At 33.3% G+C, this 22,525-nt stretch overlaps 1 protein-coding gene and 1 long non-coding RNA gene across 2 annotated transcripts; both read left to right on the top strand.

The window, feature by feature from the left end:
- Window positions 1–1,384: 1,384 nt before the first annotated feature.
- stx2a (syntaxin 2a) lies at window positions 1,385–6,232 on the top strand. The gene is made up of 9 exons (XM_079586564.1): window positions 1,385–1,677; window positions 1,938–2,009; window positions 2,151–2,250; window positions 2,601–2,675; window positions 2,834–2,907; window positions 3,002–3,110; window positions 3,845–3,918; window positions 4,008–4,145; window positions 4,381–6,232. Exons 1-9 carry the CDS (start codon window positions 1,648–1,650, stop codon window positions 4,552–4,554), a joined length of 846 nt encoding a protein of 281 aa, XP_079442690.1. The 5' UTR covers window positions 1,385–1,647; the 3' UTR covers window positions 4,555–6,232.
- Window positions 6,233–19,964: 13,732 nt separating this feature from the next.
- On the top strand, window positions 19,965–21,128 carry LOC306985156. The gene is made up of 5 exons (XR_013794753.1): window positions 19,965–20,043; window positions 20,178–20,240; window positions 20,371–20,576; window positions 20,693–20,792; window positions 21,111–21,128. It is a non-coding gene; the product is annotated as an uncharacterized lncRNA (long non-coding RNA).
- The last annotated feature ends 1,397 nt before the right edge of the window (window positions 21,129–22,525 follow it).

Raw genomic sequence — 22,525 nt, 5'->3', positions numbered from 1 at the left:
AAGATGACGCCCGCAGGTGAATCTTTTTTTATTTTGTATTTAACAAAGGTTAGGTTACAGTGGATATTTATCACAAAAATCCCAATAAACTCGAGTTAGTGCACGGCAATAAAGTACATTTTCAAACAAGAGCATACAATAAACAGGGACAGTAAAAAAAACAATTAGATAATTGAATATAAAATAAATAGAAATGAATAAATAAATGTTAAAAAAGCTAGGGGGAACTAAAAAAGTAGCCGGTTAGCAACTGGCCAGTTAGCAGTTTTAACATAGGCTATCCATCTCATTTGATTTACCCAAATCAAAAACGATAGGTAGCCTGCCCTACATATTTCTAAAATAAAAAAAGTTTGTTATGCAGAAAAATAATAAGCCAAGATGCTTTCCGGAACTCCTTTGCATATCGGATTCAAAAAAACAAGTGTGATGTTTCAACGTTTTAATTACAGAATGTGCACTGTGACGAGGTATCCAACTTAAATTTAGAAAGAAAATTGACTACATGGATAGTAATTAGGAAGAATTGTATAATTAAGTTATTTTAACTTGTTAGGTAACTTATTAATGCCAGCCCGTATCTTAATAATAAGAGAGAAATTTATAATTAAATTTCCACTTTAAAAAGCTTTGGGATTAGGCTAGCTACTCTAATCCGAAAATTGTTACATTTGATTTGACATTATTACTTAAACTCCAGACACCTAGAGCATGCAGATGCAGTTTCAGGACCGCACTTCTACCTTAGTTTGATTCAAACCTGAAACAAACAGGTGCAAAGATGGTGTTGTTTTCTGCTTGGTTAATACTTTTTGTACATTAACAACATTTGTATACGCATGTTGTTTCTTTTTGTCAAAAAAAAAAAAAAAAAAACAGGTGCAAAGATAGTCTAGAGACCACTGAAATTATGTTTTTTTTTAAAGTGCATTATATTTTCATCTAATTTTTAACGTAATATATTAAGAGCGTTATGGTTATGTGTATTAAGAACGGCTATGTTTAGGGTTAGGCGTTGGTTGGAATATCAATTTCATTTAAATAATTAAAACAGTAAATAATTTCTAATAATACAAATACAGAATTTAATTAATAGTTAGTGCTATGCGATACAGTATTGTATTAGGCTATAGCTAGCACATTGGCCTTCAAAAAAAGAGGGTCCTAAAAATGCTGTCCTCAAAATCATAGACTGTAAAAAAATAATGCAGCCTTCGGTAATGCAGGATCATGACTCTACCACAAGAACTAAGCAATGCTTTTTGTGTCATGAAAAGTAACCTCTACTCGCACTGTTTTTTTATTATTTCTTTATTTTTATTTTTATTAGCCTAACCCGGAAGCACGTGCGTAATACAGAATGATTTATTCATCGCGTCTAAATGTAGCCTACGGAAGTAAACCATAGAAGTAAACAGGCGGGGCTTTATTACCTGTCCTTGGTTGTGTTGGAAAGTCCGACTCGTTTTTCCGCGTTTTTATTCTTTTGTATAGTCCGTGTACACTTCATCTGAACTGCTCAGACCGATTTTGTGAATTATTTAAACAGATTCTTTGAAAATATTCAACCAAAAAAGAACGATTTGTTCAACTTGAAACCAACGAGTCATTACTGTGTGTCATACTGTGTAACGGTTAGAAGCTGATATGAAGGACCGTCTGGGCGATTTAACAGCCGTAAGACTTAAATTAATTCCTTAATCCATGTTATTTATATGTCAAATATTAATGATAACAATTTACGTTTCACTTACTTTCACTATCGTATACAGAGCTTGATTGCATTATTTGCATTGGTGCTTTAGCAAGTATTGCCTTAGGTTTTCTGTTAAAATAACGTTTTGATACGTTGAAAATATTCAAAGCAATTGGTTTATACGACAGAAAAGTCCCAGCTGTCTCTGTGACTTCTTTTTATTTGTTTTGACTGTAACCAGCGCTGCAATGAGTCGTCTAATGCCATTACTCCTGTGGAGTCTAATGCTTTCCTTGAGGACTTCCTTCCTAAGGTTTGTATTATGGGGTTTATATGCGTGCACTTGTGTTTAAACATCTACAGCTGCTGTTTATAGGTGTAGGGCCATGTCTCTCTTTACAATATGACCGAAAACGTGAGGAACCATTTATTCACTTTTTTTTAACGGATACAGGTTGGTGAGGTTCAAAAACTTATCGAGAGAATTTCCGTCTGTGTTGGAGAAGTGAAGCTGAGGCAAAGTACCATTCTGACAGAAATCAACCCACCAACGTGTGAGTACATTGGACATTGTTTTTTGTGTCTTTACAGCTTTAAGTGCATTAAGCACCTATGTGTCTGAGAGGGCGGGGTTCCCACAGTTATAGAAAATTAGGAAATTATAATATTTTATAGGAAACTTAAAATGATGATGATTTCCAGGTCATGAAAAGTTACACTCAGAAACAAAATATTAAATGGAATCTCTATTAATGATTTAACTTAAAAAAATAAAATAATAATCTGGAAATTAATTGTTCTAAAGCCTGAATATTTACTACAGTATTAAACAACAGTGTTTTGTCAGTTCACTTTTGCTCTGTGTTCATCTCTACCATATTTTTGTGTCTAATCTCATCAACAGATGTGAGAGATGAACTTGAGGAGTTTAGCCATGACATCAAGCGGACTGCAGATTTAATACGGGATAAACTAAAAGGTAATTGAATTGAAATTCGTTGAAATTAGTTGCATAATTAATGTAATCAGGCATGTACTGGCCATCAGGAACACTTGGCAAAACAAGGAATATAATCTTTTCTAATTAAAATATTTTGTTTCACATTAAAAAACTGTATTATTTGATTGTTCATGTAGATTTAGAAGGAACGTTTTCAGAGAATGAAAATGCAAACACCATCTCTGTCTACTGCCGCATTCAAAGTACTCAGGTGAGATGTAAACCTCTACTGAATTATAAATTCAGTATTATCCTTTAGGTGTTTGCTTTATTATTTTTTTCTAATTTATGTTGTTAATTTATAGCACACAGTACTTTCACTGCGGTTTGCAGAAATAATGAATATGTACAACCAAGAACTGTTATCTTTCCGAACAAAGAGTACAGAGCGGATACAGAGACAGCTGGAGATCAGTGAGTGAACTAATACATTTACATGTATTAATTAACACATAAATGTCTTTTGTCACCACAGCCCATTGCTATTTGTATATTTCCACTCTATTTCTATAGTAGTATGTAGCCTTGAAATTTAATTGGTAACCCTACATATCTCTAGTAAAAAAAAAGTGTTCTTAGTTAATGTAATTTAGAATCAATCATAAATGTTCACACAAGTTTGGGGTCAGTAATAAAAAAAAAATCATACTTTTTTCGGCAAGGGTGCATTAAATTGATCTAAAGGCACAATAAAGACATACAGTATATAATGCTTCAAGATATTTCTGTTTTAAAAATACATGTTGTTCTACTGATCTTTGTATTTAACAAAGAATCTTTTAAAATAGTTGCATGGTTTCCACAAAAAAAATTAAGCAGCACAACTGTTTTTAAAATTGATAATAATTAGAAGTGTTACTTGAGCACCAAATCAGGATATTAAAATGATTTCAGAAGGATCATGTGACACTGAAGACTGGAGTAATGATTCTGAAAATTGGCCATCACAGGAATAAATTACAATTTAAAATATATTGAAATAAAAAACAGTTATTTTAAATTGTAAAATTATTTCACAATATTACTGTTTTTACTGTATTTTTGATCAAAACTTCTTTCAAAAACATTAAAAAAAAAAAAAAAATCTGACCTCAAACTTTTAAATGGGAGTGTACTGTATGTAGAAATCAGACTTGTTATTTTTCAAGGTGGTAGATTCATCACCGAAGAGGAGACAGAGGTTTTACTCCAAAGTAACAACCCTGCTTTCTTTACCTCAAATGTAAGTTTCAGTGTTAACATACAGCTGAATGTACTGTACTTTTACACATAAGCTTCCTTAAATGTTAAGGTAACTCTTTGCATGTATAGATCAACTCTGGCTCCTGCATCACGGGACGAGCTCTGAATGAGATTGAGTCACGGCATAAGGACATTCTCTGTCTGGAGGCCAGCATTCGAGAGCTGCAAAATATGTTTATGGATATAGCTACGTTAGTCAACAGACAGGTACTGTCAGCTTGCCAGAGAGTTCAATAAATTATCTGAAAAAAGTGGTGCAAAAAAACCTTACACAGTTAAAAATGAACGTTTCAGTGCTTTATCTAGCATGAATAGCTGCTTTACACCACTGAAATATCAGTTATCAAATATCATTTAATCAGAGTAATGTACATGAAAGCACTATGGGATTATGACTTTGGTATATCATAATTTAAAGTTTTTTCTTTTTTCTTTTTTATAGGGTGAAATGGCAAATAACATAGCAAAGACTGTGATGAAAGCTGAAAACTATGTAGATCAAGGGAAAGTGAACATGGAAAGAGTTGTTGATTACAAGACATCTTGGCGTATAAGATTGCCTCCCTTGCCTTCATTCAAGCACAAAGCAAAACCGAGAACCGACAAGGGCTCTTGAAGGAATCTTGAACTTGATCTTTGAACATATGCTACTTGAAGGTGCTTTTGTGTTTATGAAAATGAGAGATTCATGCACCTTGCCTTTACTTGAAAAAATCCTACTTTTCATAGATCGTTGCACTCCCTGAATGTTTTGCTGATCAGATCCTTTTGATCTGTCTATTGGATTTTCTCAGCCCATTTATAAAAAATGGTTCTCATTTGGTTAATGATTAAGCTTGCTCTCAGATAGCACTAGCAGGCATTTTCTGATGCAATATGACTAAATGTCAATAGGTATGTTTACATGCACTCATTTTCCTCAGTCTGAATGAATCCAATCCAATTTCAGATTGTGAAAGTTCAATTGCCAAAAGTTCAAAAGCACAATTGCTGTTTTTGCTTTGTCAGAAGAGCTTTTTAGTCTCCTTCACCAACTAGTTTGTAAGACATAAATGTAACACACATCATTTATGCACGTCTGTTAAAAACGTTCAGTAGCTACTGTTGATTCGATTATTTCAGGTCTAATTTGAATCGAACTCAATTGGATTGATTGAGGTGTTTACACAAAGGCTTTTCAGTCTGATTGAGCCATCAATCTGATCGTGAACAGATTATTTGGGTGCATTTAAACGTAGCTTACCGTATTTTCCGGACTATAACTCAAACTTTTTTTCATAGTTTGGCTGGTCCTGCGACTTATAGTCAGGTGCAACTTAAATATCAAAATTAATTCATAATGACTGACATGAACCAAGAGTAAACATTACCATCTACAGCCACGAGAGGGCGCTCTATGCTTCTCCTGTTGTTCTGTGTGCTATTGTGTAGTTGTATAAATTGCCTTTCCAGATTAAATGTCTGTTCTTGGTCTTGGATTTTGTGAAATACATGTCTATAGTCAAGTGCGACTTATATATGTTTTTTTTTACTCTTGATGCGACTTGTAGTCCGGAAAATACGGGTATGTAAAAGCCCAGTTAGAGTCTCCTACATTTAACTTTTTTTTCTTGTTTACTTTTATTAGTATGTGTATTAGTTGGTGACAATTGCTTTTGTGTAACTCATAGTTCACCCAAAAATAAAAATTCTGTCATAATTTCTTCACCCTAAAGAATTTAGGGTAAAGGATAAAGTTTTAACTTCATAGATAGAATGTGATGGATTAAGCTTGAAAGCTCTAGGAGTTAGTCAAAAATGTATGAATTACTTTCTTCTGTGGAACAAATGTTTTTTGTTCATACAATGAAAGACTATGGTCCAAAACAGCATTGATTGTCAATTTGATTATTGATATAAAATATAAACAATAAAATAAGATCTGCAGCTATGCCATTTCAAAATCCAAATGACGGGTCATCAATCTTAAAACCTATTTGACATTGATATTTTCAGTCCTGTATTAGATGTTTAACCAAAATTAAATGCATATTGTATAGAATACTACTGAATGGACTTGCAGGTGTTTACAGATGTTCTTAATAGCTTTGGCTCTTTTTCTCAAAACAATAAGTTCAGATCTCTGATGTTTTGAATTTATTTCTAAATTAAGCTAAATGAATGTGCTTTGGCACATATTTTTGTGCAGTTGATTGCATTTGTCTACAATTTGCACAATAACTAAATGTACATGGCTTGTTGATCCAAACTGTTGAATTGTTTCTCAATAAAACTGTCAAACTCTTCACAACTTCTAAACATTCTTTTATCGTATTGCATCACATGCAAAATGATGCATTCACTTATCAAAATCTGTTAGACATGAATGTATACCATAAATATCTGACATGGAATGTTTGTAATATCTTTTAAATTAGCAAATGGCCTTCCATTGTAATAAAATAGGAATCACAACTTTTAGGAATAGACCAATCAATTTTCGATTCCATAAATGTCTGCACAGCACAATCACTACCATTTTTGAACACAGGATCATCACAACCCAAAACACCAGAAGCTACAGCAGTACTGTATAAATACATTTTTATTTATACACTGTTAAAGTATATAAATTTGTATTTATACTTTTTTTTTTTACATACTGAAAATGCAGTTTCTTGTCGTGGAAGAGCAATGGAAGATATGTAAGAGTGTGTTGTGGTATGGGTATAAAACTGACATTCTTGTAATATATAGAAATAAGTCAGTGTCAACAAAAAAGTAGAACATGAAATTTGTATAACAAATATTTCCATAGTGAAAAAACAATTAAACATCTAAATATTTTGACCAGAGTGGTTCATACAATGACAAAAACACTTAATTTTGGTGCCATTGGCCAATTTAGGCTACTATTCAAAATGAAAGTTTTAACTTCATATATAGAATGTGATAGATTAAGCTTGAAAGCTCTAGGAGTGAGTCAAAAATGTAGTCTTAGTCAATAATTTGTTTCATGTAGATATTATGACTGTCATTACAAAAATAAATAATGTCCAGAGCAATTAATTCTCTTTTATTTACACATTTGAAGTTGCATAAAAATAAATAAATTTACAGAAATATATATTTTTCCGTTTAAAAAATACAAGTGAAAAAAAGTTAAACAAGAATATATATATAAAAATCGATATTGAATCAAGATGTCAAGCAATAATAAATACAGTAACCATGCAGCTAAACATTGTAACATGTTGTCAGTAAACTTAATAAAATAACTCCGTAAAATAAGTTATCAAATGTTTTGACAATCACAATTTATTGTGATGCAAGGTTTTTTTCTCACATACATCCCCCCCCCCCACCTCTACCCTACCCATCTCTCTCCTACCATTCATTGCGAAAACACTTGAACGAGCTGCCTTCAACCAAGTATCATCTTTCCTCTCTCTGACCAACCAACTAGATGTAAACCAATCTGGCTTCAAGAAAGGGCATTCAACCGAGACTGCATTGCTGTCAGTCACAGAAGCCCTGCGGATCGCAAAAGCTGCCTCCAAATCATCAGTTCTCATTCTCCTGGATCTGTCTGCTGCCTTCGACACTGTGAATCATCAGATCCTCCTGTCCACCCTCTCATCACTGGGCATCACAGGAACTCCTCTCCACTGGTTTGAGTCCTATCTCACAGGTAGGTCCTTCAGGGTTGCATTGAGTGGCGAGGTATCCAAAGCACATCAACTGACTACAGGGGTTCCTCAGGGTTCAGTTCTTGGACCGCTCCTCTTCTCCATTTACACCACATCACTGGGACCCATCATACAGGCACATGGTTTCTCTTACCATTGCTATGCTGATGACACCCAGCTCTACCTCTCATTTCAACCTGATGATCCCACAGTAGCTGCACGTATCTCAAGCTGCCTGGCGGACATCTCGGCATGGATGAAGGAACATCACCTGCAGCTCAACCTGGCAAAGACTGAGCTTCTCGTCCTCCCTGCCAATCCGTCTCTACAACACGACTTCACTATCCAGCTAGATTCAACTTTAATCACCCCATCAAGGTCGGTCAGAAACCTTGGAGTAACATTTGATGAGCATCTGACCTTCACAGACCACATCACAAAGACAGCTCGATCATGCAGGTTTGCACTGCACAACATCAGGAAGATCAGGCCCTTCCTAACTGAGCAGGCAACACAACTTCTCGCCCAGGCCTTGGTTATCTCTAGGCTGGATTACTGCAATGCTCTTCTGGCCGGTCTTCCATCATGTGCAACAATACCTCTACAAATGATCCAGAATGCTGCAGCCCGTCTGGTCTTCAACGAGCCCAAAAGGGCCCACGTCACTCCTCTGTTTATCTCTCTGTATTGGCTACCACTCGCTGTTCGCATCAAGTTCAAGGCATTGACGCTTGCTTACAGATCGACCACAGGCTCAGCTCCCTCCTACTTTCACTCGCTCCTACGAGTCTATATCCCTACCAGAAGCCTGCGATCGGTCAATGAGCGACGACTCGTGGTACCATCACAGAGAGCTACAAAATCACTTCATTTTGAAAAAGTAGTGATAGATTGTATTGATTGTATGTATTGATGCTATTTTTAAAACATGTATAAATGCGTTTTGTATATAGTTTTTCTTTTGGAAAAAGTATTGATTCTTTTGGAAAATGTAGCGATCCTTTTCCGAAAAAGTAGCGATTCTTTTTTGAAAAAGTAGTGATTGTATTTATTGATTGTGTGTATTAATGCTATTTGAATAAATGTAAAAATGTGTTTTGTATAAATGTAGTTTTTATTTTTGAATAAGTAGTGTTTATTTTTGAAAATGTAGTGATTGTATTTATTGATAGATTGATGGTATGTATTGATGCTATTTGAATAAATGTATGAATGCGATTTTTATAAATGTAGTGTTTCTTTTTGAAAAAGTAGAGATTCCTTTTGACAAAGTAGCGATTCTTTTTGGAAAAAAGTAGCGATTCATTTTGAAAAAGTAGCGATTTTCTTTTTAAAATTAGTGATCCTTTTTCAAAAAAGCAGCAATTCATTTTTTAAAAAGTAGCGTTTCATTTAGGAAAAAAGTAGCGATTCTTTTAGAAAAAAGTAGCGATTCTTTTTTTGGAAAAGTAGTGATTCTTTTTTTTGAAAGTAGCGATTCTTTTTGAAAAAAGTAGTGATTCTTTTTTTGAAAAGTAGCGATTCTTTTTATTATGTTTGTTACAATGTAACAAAATATTTGTTAGTGTTATTATACGTTTATTATAATGTTATTATACATTTATTACTTTATTCTTTTTGAAAAAAGTAGCGATTCTTTTTTTTTAAGTAGCGATTCTTTTTGAAAAAGTAGCGATTCTTTTTTGAAAAGTAGCGATTCTTTTTTTGGAAAAGAAGCGATTCTTTTAGAAAAAATTAGCGATTCTTTTTTTGGAAAAGTAGCGATTCTTTTTTTTAAAGTAGCGATTCTTTTTGAAAAAAGTAGCGATTCTTTTTATTATGTTTTTTACAATGTAACAAAATATTTGTTAGTGTTATTATACGTTTATTATAATGTTATTATACATTTATTACAATGTTATTATACATTTATTACAATGTTATTATACGTCTATTAACAATGTTATTATACATTTATTACAATGTTATTATACATTTATTACAATGTAACTATATATGTTAATTAAAATGTTTTTTTAAAGTAGCGATTCTTTTTTGTAAAAGTAGCGATTCTTTTTTGAAAGTAGCGATTCTTTTTTGTAAAAGTAGCTATTCTTTTTGAAAAAAGTAGCGATTCTTTTTTTTAAAGTAGCGATTCTTTTTGAAAAAGTAGCGATTCTTTTTTGAAAAGTAGCGATTCTTTTTTTGGAAAAGTAGCTTACATTGTAACAAACATAATAAAAAGAATCGCTACTTTTCCAAAAAAAGAATCGCTACTTTTCCAAAAAAAAGAATCGCTACTTTTCAAAAAAAGAATCACAACTTTTTTCAAAAAGAATCGCTACTTAAAAAAAAAGAATCACTACTTTTTTCAAAAATAATCGCTACTTTTCAAAAAAAAGAATCGCTACTTTTCCAAAAAAAGAATCGCTACTTTTCAAAAAGAATCGCTACTTTTCAAAAAAAAGAATCGCTACTTAAAAAAAAGAATCACTACTTTTTTCAAAAAGAATCACTACTTTTTTCAAAAAGAATCGCTACTTTTCCAAAAAAAGAATCGCTACTTTTCCAAAAAAAGAATCGCTACTTTTCAAAAAAGAATCGCTACTTTTTCAAAAAGAATCGCTACTTAAAAAAAAAGAATCGCTACTTTTTTCAAAAAGAATAGCTACTTTTACAAAAAAGAATCGCTACTTTAAAAAAAACATTGTAATAAACATATATAGTTACATTGTAATAAATGTATAATAACATTGTAATAAATGTATAATAACATTGTAATAAATGTATAATAACATTGTAATAAATGTATAATAACATTATAATAAACGTATAATAACACTAACAAAACATTTGTTACAGTGTTATTAAACATTTATTACAATGTTATTTTTAAAGTAGCGATTCTTTTTGGTAAAATCAGCTATTCTTTTTGAAAAAAGTAGCGATTCTTTTTTGAAAAGTAGCGATTCTTTTTTTGGAAAAGTAGCGATTCTTTTTTTTGAAAGTAGCGATTCTTTTTGAAAAAAGTAGTGATTCTTTTTTTGAAAAGTAGCGATTCTTTTTATTATGTTTGTTACAATGTAACAAAATATTTTTTAGTGTTATAATACGTTTATTATAATGTTATTATACATTTATTACAATGTTATTATACATTTATTACAATGTTATAAATGTTTTGTTGCATTGTAACAAACGTATAATAACAATGTAATAAATGTATAATAACACTGTAAAAAATGTTTTGTTACATTGTAATAAGAAAGAAAATGGCGAGGGCGCGCATACACGGTTCGTGGGGCTCCGTGCTTGCTGCGTTTATTGCGCTTTTTATTGGATTAACTAATTTTTTAACGCATTTTAAGTATCAGCTGATCAAGCTGTTAACACTGAGACAATTGCCGCTGACATTTATCAAAAAACAAAGCATATGTGCACGTCTTGAGCAGGAACAACTTGATCGCCAGAGACAGCACATAAACAAACAATGCCATCTGAGTCATTTGCTGTTCATCAGCGCTACAGCGGTATTTTTTATACTTTTTTTTACACTGTTCGCCTCTATGATTGGATCCTTAAAACCCAGAACTCAACCAGAGTTTGTAAGAAATGTTCAAACATTAAGCTCTGTCCCCCAAAAATTTTATCTGTATAACTTTGGATATGGACAACTCATCATTTACCGCTCCTTTTTTACTTCTGATTCGAGGCGTATTTTACGCACAACACCATGCTATTCCAACCGCATTAAAGCAAACAAATCTTATGCGGTATCATACCTTTTCCTCCTGGTGTTACTTGCGGGGGATGTGCAGCTCAATCCAGGCCCAGGCCGTGTGAATACATCTGTGGATACACCTGTTGACGGCGCGACGAGCCTTTTTCCCCGCCAGCGAGTGGAGTTTTTTACCCTGGATGACACCGGTCCGATCGGCTCCATACCATCCGGAGTGCCCGCAGGTTTCCGGTCTCTATCCACCAGCGAGGACGGAGCTTGGCACGGGGACCTGAATGCGCAACCCCGCGACGTCGGGGGGACGACAGAGCGGGCAGAGGGGCCGGCCGGCGCATTTGAGGGGTTGACGACTGAGGCTGGCGCGGCGATGGACGGACTGGGCCTGGCCGGTGCATTGGGCCATTTGGCTAACGGTGCTGGCAGCCGAGGAAGAACTGCTGTCCCCGCCAAAGTAAGACCACTCCAAACACATGCACTGACCAAACAGAGACAGACTTTATTCTTTCAAACTGTTAATCATGCCAAAGTGGTCTGGGATTTCACGGTAAAACCCAAAGGTATTTTGGGGGGTCATTTAAACATCCGAAGCTTATTTCCCAAGATAGATGAGATCAGGATATTGTTGTCTGATTCCAATATCGATTATCTTTGTATTAGTGAAACTTGGTTACATGATAAAATTCCAACTAGCATAATTGATGTTCCGGGGTACACATGTTTTAGAAGAGACCGAACTGTGGGCAGGGGTGGGGGTGTACTGATTTACATTAAGGACACACTCAATGCAAAGAAAATGTATCCAACCGTAGATATGTCTACTGAATGTCTATGTATAAATGTAATATTGTCGCAAAGTATGCAATTTTATATTTTAGTGGTATACAATCCCCCCTCGGCGTGCACTGCAACGCTCTGCGAAAACTTGGATGCGCTGTTTAAAAACTTTAAGCACAAGAATGAGGTGCTCGTTTTCGGAGATTTTAATATAAATTGGCTGGACAAACACTGTAGTAAAAAATTGAAAAATCTTGCATCTAAACATGACTTTATTCAAATGATTCGAGCCCCTACACGTATCACCAGGAATACTCAAACACTAATAGATTTGATTTTCGCGAACAAACCCGACAGAATCATAAAAACATACAATTTAGTCACTGGTCTATCTGACCATAATATGATTTTAATTGCAAGAAAACTGACAAAGAAAAGAATGACTAGATTTTTAAATCCAAATCAGAATTCAGTTAAATTTGAAATCCCTCGTAAAAAGGTGACTGAATTTGAGAACGAGTTAAAGGGCGTTAACTGGGATGAGCTTCAACAATATGATCAAGTAAACGACTGCTGTAATAAGCTTATGTCCACTATTGAGAGTATCGTTGATAAATACATTAAAAAATGAAAAAAATCCCAGAGAAAATTTCACCTACCATGGATAAACGATAATATTCGAAAACTGATGAAAAGTAGAGACTTTGCCTTGAAAACTTTTATCAAGACTCGAAGGGACACTGATTTTAAATTATTTAAAGGTTTGCGTAACCAAGTTAGTAAAGAACTCAGAATGTCCAAATCAAATTACTATATTCAAACTCTATCAGAGGCTAAAGGGAATGGCAAATTAATTTGGAAGCAATTGAACAGCCTATTAAATCCAAAGGGTAACGCCACCCAAAACAAATATGAACTTAAAATGGGTGAACACAACATCACTGATAGTGCACAAGTTGCTAATGAATTCAACAGCTTCTTTATACAATCTGTTAACAACCTTGTATCAAGCTTTCCATGCTGGAACGATATAAACTTAACAACAATAGACCTGTTAGAAGATCAAGATAAATCATTTCAGCTCAGGGAGGTCAGCCAGACAGCTGTTCTGAAAGCTATACAGGAGCTAAACACCACCTTCTCAAAAGATATTTTTAATTTAGATACAGTTTTTCTTAAAAAATATAGTAGCATTTTAGTCCAGCCTCTCACCAACCTTGTTAATATTTCCATTAAATCCGGGCAATTCCCAGATGGATGGAAAAATGCTCTAGTAATACCGATTTTTAAATCGGGAGATGACAAAATGTCTTGTAATTATAGACCTATTAGTCTTCTTCCAGTTTTTTCAAAAGTTCTAGAGAAGATTGTCTCAGAACAACTTATGCACTATCTTGAGACAAACCAATATCTGAGTCCTCTGCAATTTGGATTCAGGAACAACCATTCCACAGAATCCGCTACATGTTTATTAATAGAGAATATCAAACAATCACTTGATAAGAGAAATGTAGTTGGTGCAGTATTCCTAGATTTAAAAAAGGCATTTGATACGGTAAATCACAACGCCTTGATTTCAAAATTAGCTAAGTTTAATTTATCCAAACAGTCTTTGTCCTGGTTTGCATCATATTTAAATGGCCGTGAACAGTGTGTTGTGATTAATAATGTGAGATCCACTTTCCTTAAAATTAAAACTGGGATTCCGCAGGGCACGGTCTTGTGACCCATACTCTTCAGCCTTTACATTAATGACTTGCCAGATGTAGTATGCCCAGATATAGGTCTACAGATGTATGCAGATGACACAGTGGTGTACGCATCTGGCAATACCTGTATTTCTGTGGCTGACAAACTAAATTTTAACTTAGAAAAAATATCATCTTGGCTGGCCTCATCTTGTTTAACTTTAAACACCAATAAAACGAACTCTGTCTGCTTTTCCATTAAAAAGCTACCTCTAACACAACTCTTGAATGTAAAAGTGAATGGGGAAATTATTGAACAAGTACCTGAAGTGAAGTATCTTGGAATAATTATAGACTATCAGTTGAATTTTAAAAGTCATATTAAGAAAATTTGCAAAACCATTAAGGCCAACTTGAGCTGTTTCATGATGATAAGAAACTGCCTCACTCTTGATTGTGCTTTTATTTTTTTCAATTCTATGATTCTTTCACATATATCTTATGGCTTAACCACATGGTCCCAAGCTCATCAGTCATCCGTCAAAATCATAGAGTGTCTGTACAATCGAGCCTTAAAAGTTCTGGACAAGAAGGGAATAAGGTACCATCATTGCCTAATTCAAAGTAAATATAAGATTTTAAGTTTTGCTAATTTTATTTCCCTGCATCTGGTTAAACTGGTCTTCAAATGCTTAAATGACGCTGCTCCATTACTGCTTTGTAAAATAATAACTAGACAGCAAAGTACTAGAATCACCACCCGATCAGCGTCAAAAGGCAATTGTAGAATTCCTTTTCGAAGAACATCCTTTGCCCAGGCTGCCTTTTCAGTAAAAGGAACAAAATTATGGAATTCTCTGCCAGACCATTTGAAGTGTATCCCGATATTAGCCACCTTCAAAAAACACACCAAATCGTGGTTAATACAAGAACAATGCTGTACTCATATCTAGTCTTTACATTTTGCCCTGTCTGTATGCTTTTTGTCTTTTTTAATTTTCTTACATCGTATCTCATTTGTTTTTAATATTGTTAAACTGTATTTTTTATCAAAAAGCTCTACTAGGGACAAGTGTCGAGAATTAGCTTTAGCTAAAAACACTATGATATATACATCGGATGACTGTTAAGTTTATCTATGTTATTGTATCTGTCCCTATTTAAATAAACTGAAAAAAATAAAAATAAAATAAAAATAAAAAATAAACGTATAATAACATTGTATTAAACGTATAATAGCATTGTAATAAACGTATAATAGCATTGTAATAAATGTATAATAACATTGTAATAAATGTATAATAACATTGTAATAAATGTATAATAACATTATAATAAACGTATAATAACACTAACAAAACATTTGTTACAGTGTTATTAAACATTTATTACAATGTTATTTTTAAAGTAGCGATTCTTTTTGGTAAAAGTAGCTATTCTTTTTGAAAAAAGTAGCGATTCTTTTTTTTTAAGTAGCGATTCTTTTTGAAAAGTAGCGATTCTTTTTTGAAAAGTAGCGATTCTTTTTTGAAAGTAGCGATTCTTTTTGAAAAAAGTAGTGATTCTTTTTTTGAAAAGTAGCGATTCTTTTTATTATGTTTGTTACAATGTAACAAAATATTTTTTAGTGTTATAATACGTTTATTATAATGTTATTATACATTTATTACAATGTTATTATACATTTATTACAATGTTATAAATGTTTTGTTGCATTGTAACAAACGTATAATAACAATGTAATAAATGTATAATAACACTGTAAAAAATGTTTTGTTACATTGTAATAAACGTATATTAACATTGTAATAAATGTGTAATAACATTGTAATAAATGTATAATAACATTGTAATAAATGTATATTAACATTATAATAAACGTATAATAACACTAACAAATATTTTGTTACATTGTAACAAACATAATAAAAAGAATCGCTACTTTTCAAAAAAAGAATCACTACTTTTTTCAAAAAGAATCGCTACTTTCAAAAAAAAGATCCGCTACTTTTCCAAAAAAAGAATCGCTACTTTTTTCTAAAAGAATCGCTACTTTTCAAAAAAGAATCGCTACTTTTCCAAAAAAAGAATCGCTACTTTTTTCAAAAAGAATCGCTACTTTTACAAAAAAGAATCGCTACTTTAAAAAAAACAATGTAATTAACATATATAGTTTACATTGTAATTAATGTATAATAACATTGTAATAAATGTTTAATAACACTGTAACAAATGTTTTGTTACATTGTAAAAAACGTATAATAACATTGTAATAAATGTATAATAACATTGTAATAAATGTATAATAATATTGTAATAAATGTATAATAACATTGTAATAAATTTATAATAACATTATAATAAACGTATAATAACACTAACAAATATTTTGTTACATTGTAACAAACATAATAAAAAGAATCGCTACTTTTCAAAAAAAGAATCACTACTTTTTTCAAAAAGAATCGCTACTTTAAAAAAAAAGAATCGCTACTTTTCCAAAAAAAGAATCGCTACTTTTCAAAAAAGAATCTCTACTTTTTCAAAAAGAATCGCTACTTAAAAAAAAAGAATCGCTACTTTTTTCAAAAAGAATAGCTACTTTTACAAAAAAGAATCGCTACTTTAAAAAAAACATTGTAATAAATGTTTAATAACACTGTAACAAATGTTTTGTTGCATTGTAATAAACATATAATAACAATGTAATAAATGTATAATAACACTGTAACAAATGTTTTGTTACATTGTAATAAACGTATAATAACATTGTAATAAACGTATAATAGCATTGTAATAAATGTATAATATCATTGTAATAAATGTATAATAACATTGTAATAAATGTATAATAACATTATAATAAACGTATAATAACACTAACAAATATTTTGTTACATTGTAACAAACATAATAAAAAGAATCGCTACTTTTCAAAAAAAGAATCACTACTTTTTAAAAAAAGAATCGCTACTTTAAAAAATCGCTACTTTTCCAAAAAAAGAATCGCTACTTTTTTCTAAAAGAATCGCTACTTTTCTATGGAATTATTTTTGTGCCAATAAAAATGAATGTAAATTTTGAAGAAATGAATGAAAATATAAATTGAAACTGAATAAAATATCTTTGAAACTGAAAAAGAATAACTCGCTGGCAAATTTATTGAATTCGTTTTTAGTACACTGCATGTTTTGCTAACTATTTCTCATTTTTCTTTCGCTGATATGAACTTACAAATGCGCTTCCAGAGTTTTCATTTACGCTTCTGAAGTTTGCGTTTACGCTTCTGAAGTTTGCGTTCGTAATTCTGACACAGACCCACCGTGTGCGCGGGCTTTACAGCGGTTTGCTCTCATTGGCTAGTGAGATTTGGATTGACAGCTCCCTGAACCGGAAGGAGAGACTTCAGCGGCGCGAATTTTGGGATCTGTGTGACAGTCTAACAACAGTAGCAGCTAGGCTATATTAAAGCACATAATCGATATTAATAAAACCGAGATGAGTAATCAGGAGCGGCACGGAGCGTCATCAACATCCTCAACTGCAGGGCATTCGAGGCAGCCCGAGGTAAGTTTAATATCAAATCCATAGACAAATCTAGAAACAAGTTTGTTTCTGCTCTCTATCCAAGTAACGTTAATGTCTTTATGTCTAGTAACTGTAGATCGATCTTGACGTGTTTATATTCTTATTATTCACATGTCTGCAGTGCAATGTTTGTAGTTTGAGTACTTTGATTGCTACCCCCAACATTTTTATTATACCCCAACATATGTGATGCGTTCAAGGATGTTACATGATGTAATTTAAGCAAAGATCTCAGACTGATCTTTATTCTGCAGCAAGGCTCAAATGTTGGTGCAGCAGATGCTGCATCAGCTATACATAACATCATAGAGGTGCTCAACCAGTCGCTGGGTAAAACCAGCACGAGGCAGAGTCAGAATCAGGGCCAGCGCTCAGGACAGTGCCAGACTGTGGACCAAGAGATGGCCAGGTTTCAGCTTGCAGTCATGACTGAAAACAATGACAGTTACTATTTGCAATGCAATTTTGTTCACATGTAGCCTATGCATTTATCAGATGCTTTTATCCAAAGCAACTTACATAAGCCTACATAGAGTAGCATAAGCAATCTGTCACAGAATGTATATACATATATATATTATATATATATATATATATATATATATATATATATATATATATATATATATATATACCGGTAAATATATTGTTCTACATATTTTGAGTTACTAACTTTTTATTTAATCATCTCTTGAAGGTCTTTCCCAGGATTTTTTAAGCGGGGGTCCAAAAGGCGTTTACCCAGCTGTAGTAAACCAGCCAAGTTCATCAAAGCTTGGAAACCATTTGTGTTTTCAGCGTTTCTTTTAAATAAAAATTTAGAAATGACCCCTTCATCAGCAGAGGAGCTGCAACTCATGCAGGCTGGACTGGGGAAACGAAATCTGTCAATGACTGATGATTTGACTCATTCAGAGGTTATGCATAACATATTCATTCATAGCTGATGGATAGAATAACTTTATTTGTAATAATAATTTGTTGTAATTGTGGATTTTAGGTTTCCAGCTTGTTTTGTGATACCTACCCCAAAATGAAGTCAGCCTCTGGAGGATGGCTTCTCTACAAGGCATCTGGTACTATTTGGACACCACTACAATTTCTAAGTGCAAGTTACAGAGATTCAGAGAATCACACAATGCAACTAGTTTCATGTATATTTTATTTGTTTATGTACGTTTAAATAGGTTGGTATAGTCAATATTCATGTTTTCAGCAATTAAACATCATAATTCAAAGTGAATACCTGAGAATGAACAGCAAAATAATTAAATATTACAAAAATGCTGATCATGTCCATATAATGAAATCCTTTTTTTGTAAAAAAAAAAAAAAAAACACATTACTCCTCTCACACTTTTGCTATTTGGACAAAAACAAAATCTTATTTTGCATTTGACTATCAAAAAGTTGCTACGAGGAGTAAATACGTGTTTTTAACCTCCAGTATCATCAAAATGCCTTTATTATTGACTAATATCAGTGCATTACTAGTATGATTATCAGGTTAATTAATTAATTTCTTTTAGTTTTTTTTTCTGTTTGTGAGGGTATATACATTTTTTTTCCATAAACCAGTTTGTAAGACTTTTAAAGGATGATATATGTTGATGATGATGTATAAAAGATTTACATAATAGAGTATATATATACATGTTATTATTTTTATTCAGGTGGACAGGGAAGACGGCGTCTGAATCTTGTTCCCCCGGAGTCGGAAGGATACAGTGGCAGTACCATCAGATGTGCAACTGGAGGGGGGAAAACCATGCTGTATATTGTACCTTTACAGGATGAGTTCGATCTTTCTCCTCTTCCCTCCGATGCACAGGAATTTTCGCTAATGCCAAAAGCAGAATGCAAGAAATGTTTTAAAATGATGCCACTTCAAATTCTTGCCCTGCATGTGAGGGAATGCGATACTCTGGAATATGAGACACTCTCAGATTCGGAACCAGAGGTAAAATCTTGTTGTTGTTTTTTTAGGTTACCTTTTAAGTAACTTATGTAGGCTGTTAGGGCTGTAACGATACCCTCATGTTACGACTCGATATACATATCACAATATGATATTATTGCGATACTCCAAAACGTATGGTAAAAGATTAACAATAAATGAACTGTTGATTAAAATGCTAAATTTGGTATTACATTGTGTGTGAATGAATATCTTGGACTTGGTGCTAGAAACCCAATGAACAGGACAAAAGTGACACCAGAATAAAAGTTATTCATGATTCTGCAGCTGAAAATACAGAATTAAATTAAACGAATATGCTTGCACTCTTTCACTGATTAACTATACACAATACATATTGTCACTATCCACGATACATATTGTTGCAATTTTGTATTGGGATATATTGTGACACCCCTATTGCATATGGAAATGTTTTTTTTACATTTTTTTTTTTTGTCTATAACCAGGTACCTGATTCACTTCCAGCCTTTGAGGAAAAGGTAATTTACTTCTGGCATGGGATGACATCCTTCTGACTGCTTTTAGTATTTTACATAATTACTTGCTTTTTAGTCAACAGATGCAAAGTGTCCTGTGTGCATGAAAACGTTTCCTCTGATGGAATTGGAGCTCCATGCAAGTTTTTGTGGTGACTTGGAAAGGTAATGCAATACACATAGCAGTTTAGAAACTGCAGTCTAATTTTATGGTGCGTGATGTATATTTTGACATTTCTTGATAAATTAGACTTTAATGGAAACTAGCTACATATAAATGCACTGAATTAATTATTTTTACTTCACATAAACAGTATTATATTTTCACAGTTGCTTTTTTTCCTAGTTCAGAGTCCCTTCAAACAAGGAGCCCTGATATAATGAAGCCACAAAATGAAGAGATGTCATGGTACTTTCATTTTAAAAAGTAACATTAATATTGTTAAGTAAAAATGTATAACTTATGTATCATGCGGTCTAAACCATTCCGTGCTGAATATTTAAAAGATTTAACAGTTAAATATAAAAACAATTTACAGTGAGGAGGATGTCCTACGATGGCTAGCTGCTCAAGTTGACACCTCCAAGGTATTCAGCATCTGTGTGTCCAGAATGAACCTTGTGGAACGAGGTCTGTTACTTTGGAGGCGACAAAAGATCAGCTCCCCAGTCAACACTTTAAAGATTACTTTCTTAGGAGAGGCTGGAGTTGACACAGGTGCTCTACGAAAAGAATTCCTGACAGGTCAGAATTTTTATATTTTTTTACTTGGTAACATATCTTAAACGCTACACCAAAAAACATTTGATTTCTTGTTAATTTGTTATGGTTAGATATCTATTTTTTAAATATATATATAGAACTGATTGGTGGCATAGAGACCAGACTCTTCGAAGGAGAGGAGGGCAAAGGCAAAATGCCAAAATATTCATTGAATGATCTTGACAATGGCCTGTTTCGGTAAGTGTTTCTCCTCAAAGAAATAGGTCACCCAAAAATTAATGTTGTCATTTATTCACACTCATGTCATTCCAAACTTAAGTGTGCCTTTTTCTGTGGAAAACAAATAAGAAAAATCTCAGCTGTTATTGTCTGTACAAAAATCAATGACATTTAAACTTTTCTGGATCTAAATAGGAAGCATTTGTTTTAGGCTGAACAATCCTTTCAAAAGCAAATGTAATTTAAACTTGTAAATTTCAAATACCGGTACACACTAACTGGTAAATTGTAAAATTCTACTATACTGTGTTTCTTGTTTACTTGTCATTGCAACAGAGTTGCTGGGGAGGTCTTTGCTGTTAGCCTTGCACAGGGTGGCCCAGCTCCAAGATTTCTTCAGGACTGGTGTTATGATTTTCTGTTGAGTGGAACCTTTGAAAACGCTACCAAGGATAACGTTTACGATGCTGAGTTTTCACCACTGATTAAAATGGTATCAGAAAACAAATTGTCTCAGGTTATAGGGGATTATCACGCTGATACGTAGTACTTCCGCATTCAGTGATCTTTGTGCACTGCCACTTCCGGTGAATCACTCATCACTCTGGCGAACCCATGATGGACGACCCTAAGTTTATTTATACTACATCCCTGGTATTAAAAAAAAAAGTGCCGGCTACAAACATACGTGCTACCTTGTTTTATTTTAAAGTTTGGCCCTTCATCCCGGCGAACCGCTTTAATCCACTTCTTCCTTAGACTCAGTTCAGTCGGGAATCCATGGAAACTTAAATAAGGTTGGCGTTGTTTGTTTGACAAAGTGGAACAGAGCAGTGACATCTAGCCTTCGTTTCAGCCATTGTTGAACTGCGCCGGAAGTGGACATGCACAAAGTTGAAAAATCCCGCCCATGAAACCCGGAAGCGTGATAATCCCCTATTTCTATTGCCATGTTTTTTTTTTTTTGAAGTGTAACACTTAGATTTTCCTCTACTTAAAGATCAAGGAGGCCTTAGACTTGTCATCGTACAGTGAACAGATTGTCAACTGTGGCTACACGGGGCCTATAAATGAGGACAACAAGGAGAATATAACAAGGTTTTACTCTGCAATATTTTTTAAAATGTATTCATTTTATGTATCTTCCACAGAAAATACAATGGTTAAACATTAACACTGAAATTTTTGTTTTATTTCTTTAAAGAGCGATTGTAATGCATGCCGCTGCTCGGAGAACACTCATGCTTCAGCAGCTCCGTGAAGGTTTACAGCTTTACCGTTTAATTGACACTATGGAGAAGAACAGGGAAGTGTGCCGCAGCCTCTTTGTAATGCAAGGTGGTAATGATAAGGTGAAGTGATAGGATTTCCAAAACGTACTAGTTCTATTTTGCATAGCTGGTTTAAAAGATGTTACAGCAGTAATCCTTAAATTATTTTTTCTTTGTATATTGCATGATGCTGTTTATATAATGTCATTTTTGTTGTTTGTTTCAGGTGGACTCTCATTACATTGTATCCCATCTTGTTCCACAAATGAGTGAGAGTGGCACTCTAAAACATACCAAAGAGGTCCAAATACTGAATCACTTCCAGGATTTTCTGATGGAGCTCGAAGGTAAGTTTGTATTCATTTCAGGTGTTTATTATATTTCTACACCAGTAAAACATTATTAGTCAAAATATGGCTGATAACTGATTAATCAGATCATTACTCGTCTTCAGTGTCACATGACCCTTTAGAAATCATT

This window comes from Phoxinus phoxinus (assembly GCF_949152265.1).
Source record: "Phoxinus phoxinus genome assembly, chromosome: 17".
In the NCBI taxonomy this organism is placed as follows: domain Eukaryota; kingdom Metazoa; phylum Chordata; class Actinopteri; order Cypriniformes; family Leuciscidae; genus Phoxinus; species Phoxinus phoxinus.
This window is presented reverse-complemented; position numbering and strand designations above follow the sequence as displayed.